The sequence below is a fragment of the Neomonachus schauinslandi genome, chromosome 5 (assembly GCF_002201575.2).
Source record: "Neomonachus schauinslandi chromosome 5, ASM220157v2, whole genome shotgun sequence".
Taxonomy (NCBI): Eukaryota; Metazoa; Chordata; class Mammalia; order Carnivora; family Phocidae; genus Neomonachus; species Neomonachus schauinslandi.
Window position 1 is genome coordinate 125387176 of NC_058407.1, and position 16266 is coordinate 125403441.

Genomic DNA, 16266 nt, shown 5'->3' on the forward strand with positions numbered 1-16266 from the left:
CTAAGGCATGTACATGTTTTTTCTAGCTCTTGAAAATCTGTATCAAACATCTCCCACAACCAGCTCCTGTAAGCATTATGTCTATCTACCATAATATCATCTTGGGGGAAACCTGATCTATTTCTAGCTAGAGTTTAAATCCCAATGTAATAATAATCCTACTAATTTATTCAATCTTAGGATGATATCAGCATTCACTTTGGAAAATCAGGTTGCCTGACAGAGGAATCTCCTAAACTGCAATTTTGGGGTGCTAATTTGCACAGGGTTTGACCTCTAATTCTTGATGTGTATGATAGAGTATATCTGCAAATCTCAAACTCCCTGAGTTCTGTCTTTCTGAGATGTTTCTGTTTTTCAATCATTGTTCATAGCTTCTTAAACTCTGTATTTGTTTTAAAGATTTCGAAGTTTCTTTAAGCCATATTTAAACAAAGCCATATTTTAAAATGATGAGATTTTAGTGTTTCTATTAAAGAGCTCCACAATATTTTAAGGACACAGAAACCATATAGATATGAATTAAATGCCACGTGAGTCAGTGCATTAATCAATTTGCAAAACAAAAGAGAGATAAGAATAGAAATGAAAGAAGGAAACTGGCTTTGATATCAATATATCAAGATTGTGTCAAGGCTGATGAGCCTAATTATTTATATGGGAGAAGTTGTATTATTTGTAGAATTTGAGTGCTGAAAGATACACTTCAACATCATTTACTCCTAGCCTCCTCATTTTCTAGGTAAGAAAACTGAAGCCCAGAAGTTATGCAATCTAGCCAGGGTGAGCTAAATTAATTCTTTTGCCTCTGTGTGCCCATATAAATACCAGAACTTTACTCTGATCAAGAAGCAACACTGCACACTCTATTACCCAAAACATACAGAAACACAGCTCTCAATTTACCTTCCCGTTTCTGAGCAAAAAATCCGCATGAATGCAGCCATCAGTAGCAAGAACACGGAGGACGATGGTATTTTGATTTACCACTTAAAGGTCAGTGTTAAATTTGGTATCAAACCAACACAACAGAAAATAAGTAGGTAAAATCTGCAGGCTTAATAAGTGTCTGTTTGGACTGTATCAATCAGGAACATGAGCAAACAGAGCAACACCTTTGCTTTTCCAGAGCCATAAGAAGCAATGTAGGTCGTGGGTACCTGTTTGAAGTCAGGGCTATTTAAGGCTATTCAGAAATTTGGCATGTTCTTCTCCTCGTGGTAACAGGGTTTCTCCTCCTATCTTTGGGCCTGTTTTTTCCTAGAAAAATGAAAATAGTTTAGTGAGAGATGGGTCAACATTATTTGCATGGATCACTAAAATTGGTCACTTTGCAAATGACCTACCTTTAGCATTCCATCTCGTTCCCATTTGAAGAGGCCACAGTTACTGAAACAGAAAAGAGGGGCTTTACTCAGTGGTGAGGTATGGGTGACACACAGTAAGTCAACTGGGTTCACTGCACTCGCAGGAAGAGTATCCGCCATTCAAACAGAAGATGATCAAGGTAACACTCATATTACAGGCTATGCTCTAATGCTACTGAAAATACACACTCCAGTGATTTGAGAAATGGTCTTCAAATTTGTAAAAAGCTAGATACTTCAGAGATGAAATACCCAATGATAGTATAACAGGGTATGCCAACGGCAGGTGATGAACACAAGCTTGGTTTCTACTGCTAGGCATTGAGAAGAGACTCAGAAGAGGAAGCTAACCCTCTGATGCCATGCAGTCGATGGCTTTCTCCTTTTCCCTTTTCTGGAACTAAAAGCTTGTGATGAGATAGGATTAGTCTTCCTCCTGGTCTGCCCAATCCTTCCCTCTTCAAACCCAAAGATGTTTACTCTCTTATTGTTCAAAGGGCATAGAGACTCTTATTCTCATTTTTTAACATGGTATGTGAGTCCAACCCTGAGCAGAGATGTGACTACTACAGAGAAAGCTTATTTTCCACAAAGTTCACTCTGCCAAAACAAAAGAAACACAATCAACTCATGGAAATATGGCTGCCGGCACTCTTGGATTTGAGAGGCTCTAGGGCACAGGGGATTGCCCTACCTGCCTCATCCTTCTTCCTCAAAGTCTAGACTACTCCTGCCCTGAGAATCAGCATACCAGTGGCCTTGGCCCTAAGCCTCTTCACCACCTTCCCTGTCTAGAGACTGAGTATCTCTTGAGAGAAATTTTCTAGACTACTAGTAGATCAATGATGAAATTATATATAACAAAACTTCTAGTCAGGGGTCAACAAATTATTACCCATGAGCCAAATCCAGCCTGCCACCTGCTTTTGTAAATAAAGTTTCATTTAAACACAGCCGTCCACTTGTTTCTGTATTACCTATGGCTGCTTTTGAGCTATAACACCAAAGCAGAGTAGTTATGAAACAGACCACCTGGTTCATGAAGCATAATATATTTACTATCTGGGCTTTGACAGAAAAAGTTTGCCCCGTTCTGCTCTAGATCAAGAATTGACAAGAAAAAGGGGTGCCTGGGTGGCTCAGTCATTAGGCATCTGCCTTCAGCTTGGGTCATGATCCCGGTGTCCTGGGATCGAGCCCCATATCGGGCTCCTTGCTCAGCGGGAGGCCTGCTTCTCCCTCTCCCACTTCCCCTGCTTGTGTTCCTGCTCTCGCTGTGTCTCTCTCTGTCAAATAAATAAATAAAATATTAAAAAAAAAAAATTGACAAGAAAAAGTCTAGAAAAGCAGTTGTTAACAAAAGTAACAGCACCTGGAGGATGAAAAAGCATCTTGCTCTTTCATTTGTGAGTTGTACTTATTGCTTATTAATGGAATTTTTCTGATACTCAAATGTTTTACATATGCTCTTGCTGTTAAAATATTTTGGAGAAGTCAAGTATCAATATACAGATAGATACTTTAAAAAATTATAATCCAGATCATAGAATTTCACAAACCAGCTCCCGACTAGGTAATGAACTAGCATGGAGTCCGCGTCCCCTCCCCAACCCCAATCAACGCTGGAGAAACTTGGAGTGAAGTATGGGTTCCAGGAAGTAAACAAAACCCAAAAAACAAAAAGTAAGCAAACAGGTGGAGAGACTATCCTGGTGAGACATTCTTGGGAAGACTGAAGGAGATCTTGAAAGTGCCTCAAATTCCGAAGACTTATCATCATACAAATTTTGTCCTTTAAGTCAATAAAGTCAGAAATTTAAAAAAAAAAAAAAAGGGTAAAAATCAATCCCATATATTTGAAAATCAAACATTACTAACCCTTGGGTCAAACAGGAAGTCATCAAAGGCATTAGGAAATCAAATCCTTCTTTTAAAAAAGATTTATTTATTTAAGTAATCTCTATACCCAATGTGGGGCCCGAATTCACAACCCCGAGGTTGCATGCCCCTCCGACTGAGCCAGCCAGGCACCCCAAGAAATACTTTTTTTTTTTTTTTAAAGATTTTCTTTATTTATTTGACACAGAGAGAGAGACAGCTAGAGAGGGAACGCAAGCAGGGGGAGTGGGAGAGGGAGGAGCAGGCTCCCGGCTGAGCAGAGAGCCCGATGCGGGGCTCGATCCCAGGACCCTGGGATCATGACCTGAGCCGAAGGCAGATGCTTAACGACTGAGCCACCCAGGCGCCCCCAAGAAATACTTTTAGCTACAGGCCAAATGTTGTGGGAGACACTAAAGCAAGACTGCTTAGAGGGAAACATGTAGCTTAAACACATTGATGTGGGAACAGGAAAATTTAAAAACGAGTAAGCTGAGTGTAAGCAATTAACTGACATTGGCAAAAGGATACACAGCAAACCCAAAGAAACCAGAAGGGCAGAAAGATAAGGACAGAAATCAGTAAAACAGAAAGAAAATCAATAAATATTAAGAAAGCTAAAAGATGGTTTTCTGAAAAGAGAAGAAAAATAACAGCACAAAATACAGTAAATGTCTACTAATAAAAAATAGCAAGTAACAGACTAAAAACAAAAGTTTATTAGGAACAACCATATGTCAATATACTTAAAAACTTAAATGAAGTGAATTAAAAGAAAAAAAAAAAGCTGAAATTGGCAGAAGAGACCATGAAATTGAAATGGTTATCAAGCCACTTCGGGCCTTAAAACCTGGGCCTAAATAATTTTACAGTTCAGATTTATTAGAAGCTTAAGAAATAATTAATTGCTATTTAACATAAATTATTTCCAGAAGCTGCTCAGTTCATTTTATGAGGCTCATATAATCTTTGTTCTAAAACCAGGTAAGGCTAAAAAACAAACAAACAAACAAACAGGTCTAATTCACTTATGAATATACAGTGGACCCTTGAACAAGATGGGGGTAGGGGTGTCGCCCCCTCTGCACTTGAAAATCCGCATTTAATTTTTGACTCCCCCATAACTTAACTACTAATAGCCTACTGCTGACCAAAGCCTTATTGATAACAGTCAATTAACACATATTTTGTATATGTATTACATATTGTATTCCTACAATAAAGTAAACTAGAGAAAAGAAAATATTATTAAGAAAATCATGAGAAAGAGAAAATACATTTAGGTACTGTACTGTGTTTATCGAAAAAAATTTGCATAGAAGTGGAGCTGTGCAGTTGAAGGGTCAACTATAGATACAAAAATCCTATATAAAGGTGCGCCTGGGTGGCTCAGTCATTGGGTGTCCGCCTTTGGCTCAGGTCACAATCCCAGGGTCCTGGGATTGAGCCCTGCACTGGGCTCCTTGCTCCACGGGAAGCCTGCTTCTCCCTCTCCCACTCCCCCTGCTTGTGTTCCCTCTCTCGCTGTCTCTCTGTCAAAAAATAAATAAAAATCTTAAAAAAAAATCCTATATAAAATATTAGCTAATTCAATGTAACTGTATACTAAAATAAATCCTGGACACAACATCAAAACCACTAATAATCCAATTAAAAAAGACATGAATAGACACTTTTCCAATGATACACAGATGGCCAACAGATACATGAAAAGATGCTCTACATCACTGATCATCAGGGTAATATAAGTCAAAACCACAATGAGATATCACCTCACACCTCCCAGAATGGCTAAAATCAAAAAGACTAGAAATAACAAGTGTTGGCAAGGATGTGGAGAAAGAAGAACCCTCGTGCAGTTGGTGGGAATGCAAATTGGTGCAGCCACTGTGGAAAATAGTATGGAGGTTCCTCAAAAAAACAAAAAATAGAACTATCCTAAAATGTAGTAATCCCACTACTGAGTATTTACCCAAAGAAAATGAAATCACTAATTTGAAAAGATATATGCACCCCTGTTTACTGCACCATTTATTTACAATAACAAAATTATGGAAGCGTGCGTGCACGACACACACACACACACACACACACACACACACACACACTGGAATATTACTCAGCCATAAAAAAGGAGTAAGACTGCCATTTGCAACAACATGGATGGATCTAGAGGGTATAATGATAAGTGAAATAAGTCAGTCGGAGAAAGGCAAATACCATATGCAGAATTTAAGAAACAAAACAAATGGAGAAAGAAAAAAAGAGACATTTACCAGACTCTTAAATACAGAGAACTGGTGGTTGCCAGAGGGGAAGTTGGTGGGGAGATGAGTGGAATGGATAAAGGGGATTTCAGATTTAAAAAAAAAAAAAAAAAAACACAAGTAGGGTCTACTCAAAGAATGAAAGGAAACTTCTGAGAGTGATGTCACCATCACAAGGTGAGCCGTTCCTTTTTCCTCTCTCTTTTGATTTATAAGTAATTGGACATCTATAACCAAAAAACAAATAAACAAACAAAAGCACCTGTGCACAGCATCCAAGTCACCAAGGGTGGATGGGAGAGCAGGGAGGGCAACGAAGGAGGGGAGCGGTCATGGAAACAGCAGGTCAGCAACACCCTTCTGGCAGGAGGTGGAGGGTGAAGGTGTCGAGTGAGGGTCGGCCACCCATTCTGCAGCTTCTACAGCTGGAGGGACCGCAGGAAAGTGCCTCCTCCTACCTGCCCAGGGATTCGGCCCACGGACTTCCAGGCTCACCCAAAGCCACAAATGCTAAGTACACACCTCCCCTGAGTTGGCCACCACCGCCCCCTTTTTAAAGTGCACTCTGCCCAGAGAAATCAAAAACATGTGCTATAGTGCCACCTTCTGGAAAACAAAAGAAAGGCTCCTAATTAATTAAAGGTTGAACTATCAGAATCAAAGTGAACAAAACCTTGCCTAAGTTAAGAAAGGTTTTCATTACTTCAAATGCGATGGCAGAGACACTTTTATCACACACCATGAAAAATCACGGTAATACAGCATTAAAAATAAAAACAAAAACAACCTGACAATTTTCCAGCAAAGGAGCCCAAAGAATATTGCGATCTAACTGATAAAGATTTTAAAACAGCTTTTATGAAGAAATTCAGCGAGCTACAAGAAAACTTAGAAAGGCAACGCAATGGCCTCAGGATTAATAAACAGAAGAACTTCACAGAAGAAATTTTTTTTTTTTTTTAAGATTTTATTTGTCAGAGAGACAGAGAAAGCACAAGCAGGGGGAGTGGCAGGCAGAGGGAGAAGCAGGCTCCCCACTGAGCAAGGAGCCCGATACAGGACTCGATCCCAGGGCCCTGGGATCATGACCTGAACTGAAGGCAGACGCTTAACGACTGAGCCACCAGGCATCCCCACAGAAGAAATTTTAAAAAAAGCAAAACAAATTCTGGAGCAGAGGAACTCACTAAATGAGATGACAGAATGCACTGGAAATACAGCAAATCAAGATGGAAGACAGGAATCTAAAAATGATTCAAGTGGAAGAAGTGAGAGAATGAAGATTTTAAAAAAGAAAAGAAGTCCTCTGAGATTCCACATAGAAACAGATTCCATTGGAAAAGCCAGTGTAAGAAAGATGGGTATTCCAGAAGGGGAAGACAAGAGGACAAGAACAGAGCGTTTATTTAAAGAAGTAATAGCGCTGTGAATTGTGTAAGACTGATGAATCACAGACCTGTACCTCTGAAACAAATAATACATTATATGTTAAAAAATAAAATAAAATAAAAAAAGAAGAAGATAGTAGGAAGGGAAAAATGAAAGGGGGAAAATCGGACGGGGAGACGAACCATGAGAGACTATGGACTCTGAGAAACAAACTGAGGGTTCTAGAGGGGAGGGGGTGGGGGGATGGGTTAGCCTGGTGATGAGTATTAAAGGGGGCACATTCTGCATGGAGCACTGGGTGTTATACGCAAACAATGAATCATGGAACACTACATCAAAAACTAATGATGTAATGTATGGTGATTAACATAACATAATAAAATTAAATTAAAAAAAAAATGTAATAGCTGAGAACTTCCCAAACCTGGGGAAGGAACTGGATACACAAGTCTATGAAGCTAGTAGAATACCTTCTTATCTCGATGCAAGAAGACCTCTCCAAGACACAATTATATCAAAGCTGTCAAAAGTCAATGAAAAAGAAAAAATGTGAAAGGCAACCGGGGTGGGGGGCGGATAGCAACCTACAAAGGATCAGGCAATCAGATTTCTCAGCAGAAACTCTATAGGCCAGGAGAGAGTAGAAAGGCATATGAAAAATATTTGAAGATTAAAAGCTGCCAGCCAATATTCTGCAAAGTTATCCTTTAGATGGGAAGGGGAAATAAAGACTTTCCCAGACAAACAAAAGCTGAGGCGTTTACCATAGATCTGCTTATAATAAGAAATGATGGAGTGCCTGGGTGGCTCAGTCGTTAGCATCTGCCTTCGGCTCAGGTCATGATCCCAGGGCCCTGGGATGGAGCCCCGCATCAGACTCCCTGCTCGGTGGGAAGCCTACTTCTCCCTCTCCCACTCCCCATGCTTGTGTTCCTGCTCTCGCTATGTCTCTGTCAAATAAATAAAATCTTAAAAAAAAAAAAAAAAAAATGCTGAAAGCTCTTAGAGCTGAAACAAAAAGACAGAAATACACAAAACTCCAATTAAGGTGATAAACAGTCAGAATTAGAAAATTGTTAACTCTTTTCTAGAATAGTATATTAAACTCTTAATTATAGTATAAAGGTTTGGGCGCCTGGGTGGCTCAGTTGGTTAAGCGATTGCCTTCAGGTCAGGTCATGATCCCGGGGTCCTGGGATGGAGCCCTGCATCGTGCTCCCCGCTGCTCTGCAGGGACCCTGCTTCTCCCTCTCCCTCTGCCTGCCACTCCCCCTGCTTGTGCTCTCTCTGTCAAATAAATAAACTCTTTAAAAAAATAAGATAAAAAAAATAGTATAAAAGTTCAAGGAAAAGAGCATTAGAACTATGGTTACTACTTGGTGATGACATCGCAGCACAAAGAAAATAATTTGTGACCTAAAATATAAAAAGGGAAGAGAAAAAAGATGGACCCTTTATAGGTGAAGATAAATTGCTGATAGCAGAGAAAGGATTATTTTACCAAAGAGATGTTTTTTGCAAACCTCATGGTCACCACAAGTCAAAGATCTAGAGCAGAGACACTAAACATAAAAGGTGGGGAGACTGGGAGGGGGGAAAGATGGCGGAGGAGTACGGGACCCTATTTCAACTGGTCCCCGGAATTGAGCTGGATATCTACCAGAGCACTCTGAGCACCCACGAAACCAGCCTGAGATGTAAGAAGATCTGGATCTCTACAAACAGAATATTGCAGGCGGTTGGTTTTGAGGTAGGAAGCGGAGAGCCGTGATTCTGCGGGCAGATATCGGAGGAACGGCAGCGGGAGGGTGCCTGGACGTGGGGATCCTACACCACCGGTGAGTGACAGCCTCGCGTGCTGCGGACGCGCACAGACTTGGCACAGACTCGCAGATCGGTAGCTCGGGAAAGGACTTTAGGGCAGCCCCCGGGGTGGAGGACGAGACCGGCGGGTCGCACGCACGCGAACCTCAGCCGCCGGGACAGAAACCCGGAGTGAGGGTCGCGCACACGCGACTGCAGCCTCCGAGACGGAAACCTGGTGCATGGGGGTCCCGCCGGTGAGCTGCAACCTCCGGGGTGCAAAACCCCGAGCAGCGGAGTCGCACACACGCGAACTGCAGTCCCCAGGACGGGACCCCAAGCGGTGGAGTCACGCGCGCAGGAATTGGGAGCGGCTGGCGGTTTTAGAAGCACAAAGGGCAGAGACGTGCCCGGACCTGGAGGCAGGACTGGGAGTGCTGCGGAGGGGCGCACAACCCAGAACGCTGCAGTTTATAGCAGCAGGGACAGAAACGGAGACGGTGTGGCCTGGAGAGCTCACTGAAGAACAGACTGAGTTCTCTCTGCTCTGAGGCAGAGGGTTGGAAACGGTCTCTTCTGCTCTGACTCGTGGAAGAGATGCGGAAAGCCCCCAGGAAAAGGCGCCAGAGAACCAAAGCCCCAAAAACTGATTCCCACTGAGCCCATGCCCCGCCACAGGGGCGCAAGGCAACTCCGCCCAAACAGGGTTGCCTGAGTAACAGTGCAGCAGGCTCCTCCCACAGAAGACAGGCTGCGAAAACAAGAGGCCAACAACCCTAAGGTGCCTAGAAAACAGGTGCATCTTGCTTGGGTTCTGGTCAATAATTTGGACTCTCTACATTCCCTCAAACACCCATCAACAGAATGACTAGGAGGAGGAGCCCCCAAAACAGAAAAGACTCAGAGATTATGACTTATGCTGCAGATTTACAAATGGATGCAGATATAACCAAGATGTCGGAGATGGAATTCAGGCTAGCATTTGTGAAGACAATGGCTAGAATGGAGAAATCAATTAATGGCAACATAGAGTCTCTAAGGGCAGAAATAAAAGGGGAATTGGCAGAACTTAAAAATGCTATCAATGAGATCCAATCCAATCTAGATAATCTAACAGCTAGGGTAACTGAGACAGAAGAGAGAATAAGCGATCTGGAAGACAGTATAATAGATAAAAAGGGAAAAGAGGAGGCCAGGGAAAAACAACTCCGAATCCATGAAAATAGAATCAGAGAAATAAGTGACACCATGAGGCGTTCCAATGTCAGAATCATTGGAATCCCGGAGGGAGTGGAGAGAGAGAGAGGGCTAGAAGATGTATTTGAGCAAATCGTAGCTGAGAACTTCCCTAATCTGAGGAATGAAACAAACATTCGAGTCCTAGAGGCAGAGAGGACCCCTCCTAAGATCAAGGAAAACAGGCCAACACCCCAGCATGTAATAGTAAAACTTGCAAATCTTAGAACCAAGGAAACCATCTTAAGGGCAGTTAGGGGGAAGAGATTCCTTACGTACAGAGGGAGGAACATCAGAATAACGTCAGACCTATCCACAGAGACCTGGCAAGCCAGAAAGGCCTGGCAAGACATATTCAGGGTACTAAATGAGAAGAACACGCAGCCAAGAATACTTTATCCGGCAAGGCTTTCATTTAGAATGGATGGAGAGATGCAGAGCTTCCACGACCGGCAGAAGTTGAAAGAATATGTGACCACTACGCCGGCCCTGCAAGAAATATTAAGGGGGGTTCTATAAAAGGAGAAAGACCCCAAGAGTGATCTACAACAGAAATTTACAGGGACAATCTATAAAAACAACGTCTTCACAGGCAACATGATGACAATTAATTCATATCTTTCAATAATCACTCTCAATGTGAATGGCCTAAATGCTCCCATAAAACGGCACAGGGTTGCAGATTGGATAAAAAGACAGGACCCATCCATATGCTGTCTACAAGAGACTCATTTTGAACCTAAAGATACATCCAGACTGAAAGTGAAGGGATGGAGATCTATCTTCCATGTCAGCGGACCTCAAAAGAAAGCTGGGGTAGCAATTCTTATATCAGACAAATTAGATTTTAAACTAAAGTCTGTAATAAGAGACACAGAAGGACACTATGTCATTCTTAAAGGGTCTATCCAACAAGAAGATCTAACAATTGTAAATATCTATGCCCCCAACATGGGAGCAGCCATCTACATAAGCCAACTGTTAACCAAAATAAAGAGTCATATTGATAATAATACGTTAATTGTAGGAGACCTCAATTCTCCACTCTCAGCAATGGACAGATCATCTAAGCAGAAAATCAACAAGGAAACAAGAGCTTTGAATGATACATTGGACCAGATGGACCTCATAGATATTTACAGAACATTCCACCCTAAAACAACAGAATACTCATTCTTCTCAAGTGCACATGGAACTTTCTCCAGAATAGACCATATACTGGGTCACAAATCAGGTCTCAACCGATACCAAAAGATTGAGATTATTCCCTGCATATTCTCAGACCGCAATGCTCTAAAACTGGAACTCAATCACAAGAAAAAATTTGGCAGAAATTCAAACACTTGGAAGCTAAAGACCACTCTGCTCAAGAAAGTTTGGGTCAACCAAGAAATCAAAGAAGAACTTAAACAATTCATGGAAATCAATGAGAACGAAAACACATCGGTCCAAAACCTATGGGATACTGCAAAGGCGGTCCTAAGGGGGAATACATAGCCATCCAAGCCTCACTCAAAAAAATAGAAAAATCCCGAATTCACCAACTAACTCTACACCTTAAAGAACTAGAGAAAAAGCAACAAACGATGCCTAAGCCATGCATTAGAAGAGAAATAATTAAAATTAGAGCAGAAATCAATGAATTAGAAACCAGAAACACAGTAGATCAGAATAATGAAACTAGAAGTTGGTTCTTTGAAAGAATTAATAAGATCGATAAACCACTGGCCAGACTTATCCAAAAGAAGAGAGAAAGGACCCAAATTAATAAAATTATGAATGAAAGGGGAGAGATCACGACCAACACCAAGGAAATAGAAACAATTATTAGAAATTATTATCAACAACTATATGCCAATAAACTGAGCAATCTGGATGAAATGGAGGCCTTCCTGGAAACCTATAAGCTGCCAAGACTGAAACAGGAAGAAACTGACAACCTGAATAGGCCAATAACCGGTAACGAGATTGAAGCAGTGATCAAAAACCTCCCAAAAAACAAGAGTCCAGGGCCTGATGGGTTCCCTGGGGAATTCTACCAAACATTCAAAGAAGAAATAATACCTATTCTACTGAAGCTGTTTCAAAAAATAGAAACAGAAGGAAAACTTCTAAACTCGTTCTATGAGGCCAGCATTACCTTAATCCCCAAACCAGGCAAAGACCCCATCAAAAAGGAGAATTTCAGACCGATATCCCTGATGAATATGGATTCCAAAATCCTCAATAAAATCCTAGCTAATAGGATCCAACAATACATTAAAAGGATCATCCACCACGACCAAGTGGGATTTATCCCCGGGATGCAAGGGTGGTTCAACATTCGCAAATCAATCAATGTGATAGAACACATTAATAAGAGGAGGGAGAAGAACCATATGGTCCTCTCAATTGATGCAGAAAAAGCATTTGACAAAATACAACATCCTTTCCTGATTAAAACTCTCCAGAGTATAGGGATAGAGGGAACATTCCTCACGCTCATAAAATCCATCTATGAAAAACCCACAGCGAATATCATCCTCAATGGGGAAAAGCTGAGAGCCTTTCCCTTAAGATCAGGAACACGTCAAGGGTGCCCACTTGTTGGGCACCACTGTTGTTCAACAGTGTACTAGAAGTCCTAGCAACAGCAATCAGACAACAAAAAGAAATAAAAGGTATTCAAATTGGCAAAGAAGAAGTCAAACTCTCTCTTTTCGCAGACGACACGATACTTTATGTGGAAAACCCAAAAGACTCCACCCCCAAATTACTAGAACTCATCCAGCAATTCAGTAATGTGGCAGGATACAAAATCAATGCACAGAAATCAGTTGCTTTCTTATACACTAACAACGCAACTGTTGAAAGAGAAATTAAAGAAACGATTCCATTTACAATAGCACCAAAAACCATAAGATACCTTGGAATAAACCTAACCAAAGAAGTATAGGATCTATACTCTAGGAACTACAAAACACTCATGAAAGAAATTGAAGACGACACAAAAAGATGGAAAAATATTCCATGCTCATGGATCGGAAGAATAAACATTGTTAAAATGTCTATGCTACCCAGAGCAATCTATACCTTCAATGCCATCCCGATCAAAATTCCAATGACATTTTTCAAAGTGCTGGAACAAACAATCCTAAAATTTGTATGGACTCAGAAAAGACCCCGAATCGCCAAGGAGATGTTGAAAAAGAAAAACAAAGCTGGGGGCATCATGTTGCCCAATTTCAAGCTATATTACAAAGCAGTGATCACCAAGACAGCATGGTACTGGCACAAAAACAGACATACAGACCAATGGAACAGAATAGAGAACCCAGATATGGACCCTCAACTCTATGGTCAAATAATCTTTGACAAAGCAGGAAAAAACATGCAATAGAAAAAAGACAGTCTCTTCAATAAATGGTGCTGGGAAAATTGGACAGCCACATGCAGAAGAATGAAACTCGACCATTCTCTAACACCATTCACAAAGATAAACTCAAAGTGGATGAAAGACCTCAATGTGAGACAGGAATCCATCAAAATCCTAGAGGAGAACAAAGGCAGTAACCTCTTTGACATCAGCCACAGCAACTTCTTTCAAGATACATCTCCAAAAGCTAGTGAAACAAAAGCAAAAATGAACTTTTGGGACTTCATCAAGATAAAAAGCTTCTGCACAGCAAAGGAAACAGTCAACAAAACAAAGAGGCAACCCACAGAATGGGAGAAGATATTTGCAAATGACACTACAGATAATGGGCTGGTATCCAAAATCTATAAAGAACTTCTCAAACTCAACACCCAAAAAACAAATAATCAAGTCAAAAAGTGGGCAGAAGAGATGAACAGACACTTCTCTGAAGAAGACATACAAATGGCTAACAGACACATGAAAAAATGTTCATCATCATTAGCCATCAGGGAAATCCAAATCAAAACCACACTGAGATACCACCTTACACCAGTTAGAATGGCAAAAATGGACAGGGAAAGAAACAACAAATGTTGGAGAGGTTGTGGAGAAAGGGGAACCCTCTTACACTGTTGGTGGGAATGCAAGTTGGTACAGCCACTTTGGAAAACCGTGTGGAGGTGCCTCAAAAGATTAAAAATAGAGCTACCCTATGACCCAGCAATTGCACTGCTGGGTATTTACCCCTAGACACAGATGTAGTGAAAAGAAGGGCCATATGCACCCCAATGTTCATAACAGCCATGTCCACAATAGCCAAGCTCTGGAAAAAGCCGAGATGCCCTTCAACAGATGAATGGATAAAGAGGATGTGGTCCATATATACAATGGAATATTACTCAGCCATCAGAAAGGATGAATACCCAACTTTTACATCAACATGGATGGGACTGGAGGAGATTATGCTAAGTGAAATAAGTCAAGCAGAGAAAGTCAATTATCATAGGGTTTCACTTATTTGTGGAACATAAGGAATAACATGGAGGACTTTAGGAGAAGGAAGGGAAAAATGAAGGGGGGAATCAGAGGGAGAGATGAACCATGAGAGACTATGGACTCTGAGAAACAAACAGGGTTTTAGAGGGGAGGGGGGAGGGTGGATTGGTTAGCCCGGTGATGGGTATTAAGGAGGGCACGTACTGCATGGAGCACTGGGTGTTATATGAAAACAATGGATCGTGGATCACTACATCAAAAACTAATGATGTATTGTATGGTGACTAACATAACATAATAAAATTAAAAAAAAAAAAAAAAGGTGGGGAGACTGAGCAAATCACCATGGAAAACCACCAACTTAAAAAGTAGGCAGAAACAAGGAAAAACAAACAATGTGGAGACCAAACAACCAGAAGACAAAAGATAAAATGGCAGTAGTAAATCCTTACCCATCAATAATCACCCTAAATTTAAATGGATTGAATCCATCAGTCAAAAGGCACAGAGTGGCTGGATGGACAGAAAAAGACTCAACCATATGCTGCCTACAGGGGTCACGTCTCAGCTCTAACAACACACACAGGCTCAAAGTGAAGGGATGGAATATATGTTAATAAATTGGACACATTTCAATCTAATTTTATACCTCAAGGAACTAGAAAAAAAAGAACTAAGCCCAAATTTAGCAGAAAGGAGGAAATAATAAAGATCAGAAAAAAATAGAGACCAGAAAAACAACAGAAAAGATCAAGACTAAGAGCTGATTCTTTGAAAAGATAAAAAAAAAATTGACAAACCTTTAGACTAAGAAAAAAAAGAAGACACAAAATTAGAAATCAAAGAGGAGACAAATGATACTACAGAAATACACAGAATCATAAGAGATGACTGTGAAAGATTATATGCCAACAAATTTCATAACCTACAAGAAATGGATACATTTCTAGAAACCTACAACCTAAGACTGAATCAAAAAGAAACCAAAAATTTGAACAGACCAATAATGAATAAACCAGCATCACTTTGATGCCAAAACCAGAGAAGGATACCACAAAAAAATAAAAAGGTAGACAATATCTCTGATGAATATAGATGCAAAAATTCTCAACAAAACATTAGTGAATCAAATTCAAGAACACATTAAAAGGATTATACACCATGACCAAGTGGGATTTACCCGTGGGATATGAGGATGGTTCAACATACACAAATCAATAAATTTAAGACATCACATCAAATAAAAATCACATGATCATCTCAATAGATACAGACAAAGAACTTCACAAAATACAACACCTTTTCATGATAAAAACCCTTAATAGATTGGGTATAGAAGGAACATACCTCAACATAATAAAAGTCACATATGACAAATTCACAGCTAACATTATACTCAAAAGAGATAAAATGAAAGCATTTCCATTAAAATTAGGAGCAAGACAAGGATGCCCACTCTCACCACTCCTATTCAGTATAGTACTGGAAGTCTTAGCTAGAGCAATTAGGCAAGACAAAGAAATAAAAAGCATCCAAATTGGAAAGGAAGAAGTAAAATTGTTGCTATTTGCTGATGACATTATCTTATACATAGAAAATCCCAGAGAGTCAGTCAAAAAACCATTGCAGTAATCAACAATTTCAGTAGAGCAGCAGGATATAAAATCAACAAACAGAAATCAATTACGTTCCTTTACACTCAGGATGCACTCAATAACAATAAAATGCTTAGTAATAAATTTAACCAAGGAAGTGAATGGAAATCTACAAGACTTTCCTGAAAGAAATTGAAGATACAAATGAATGGAAAGACACCCCAGTTCATGCATCTGAAAAAATTAATATTGTTATAATGGCCAAACTACCCAAAGCAATCTGCAGAGATTCAATGCAATCTCCATTAAAATACCAAAGGCATTCTTCAAAAAAGAAA

The 16266-nt window shown here is 40.4% G+C and overlaps 1 protein-coding gene across 1 annotated transcript in view; it reads right to left on the bottom strand.

The window, feature by feature from the left end:
- Positions 1 to 1158: 1158 nt before the first annotated feature.
- Positions 1159 to 16266, bottom strand: part of MCM10 (minichromosome maintenance 10 replication initiation factor) — a 43548-nt gene continuing 28440 nt past the window's right edge. The window contains exons 18-19 of the mRNA XM_021696738.2: positions 1347 to 1389; positions 1159 to 1260 (exon numbers count right to left, since the gene is read on the bottom strand). Of these exons, the coding sequence (XP_021552413.1) occupies positions 1177 to 1260; positions 1347 to 1389 (127 nt within the window). The 3' untranslated portion in view covers positions 1159 to 1176. The remainder of the gene's footprint in view (positions 1261 to 1346; positions 1390 to 16266) is intronic.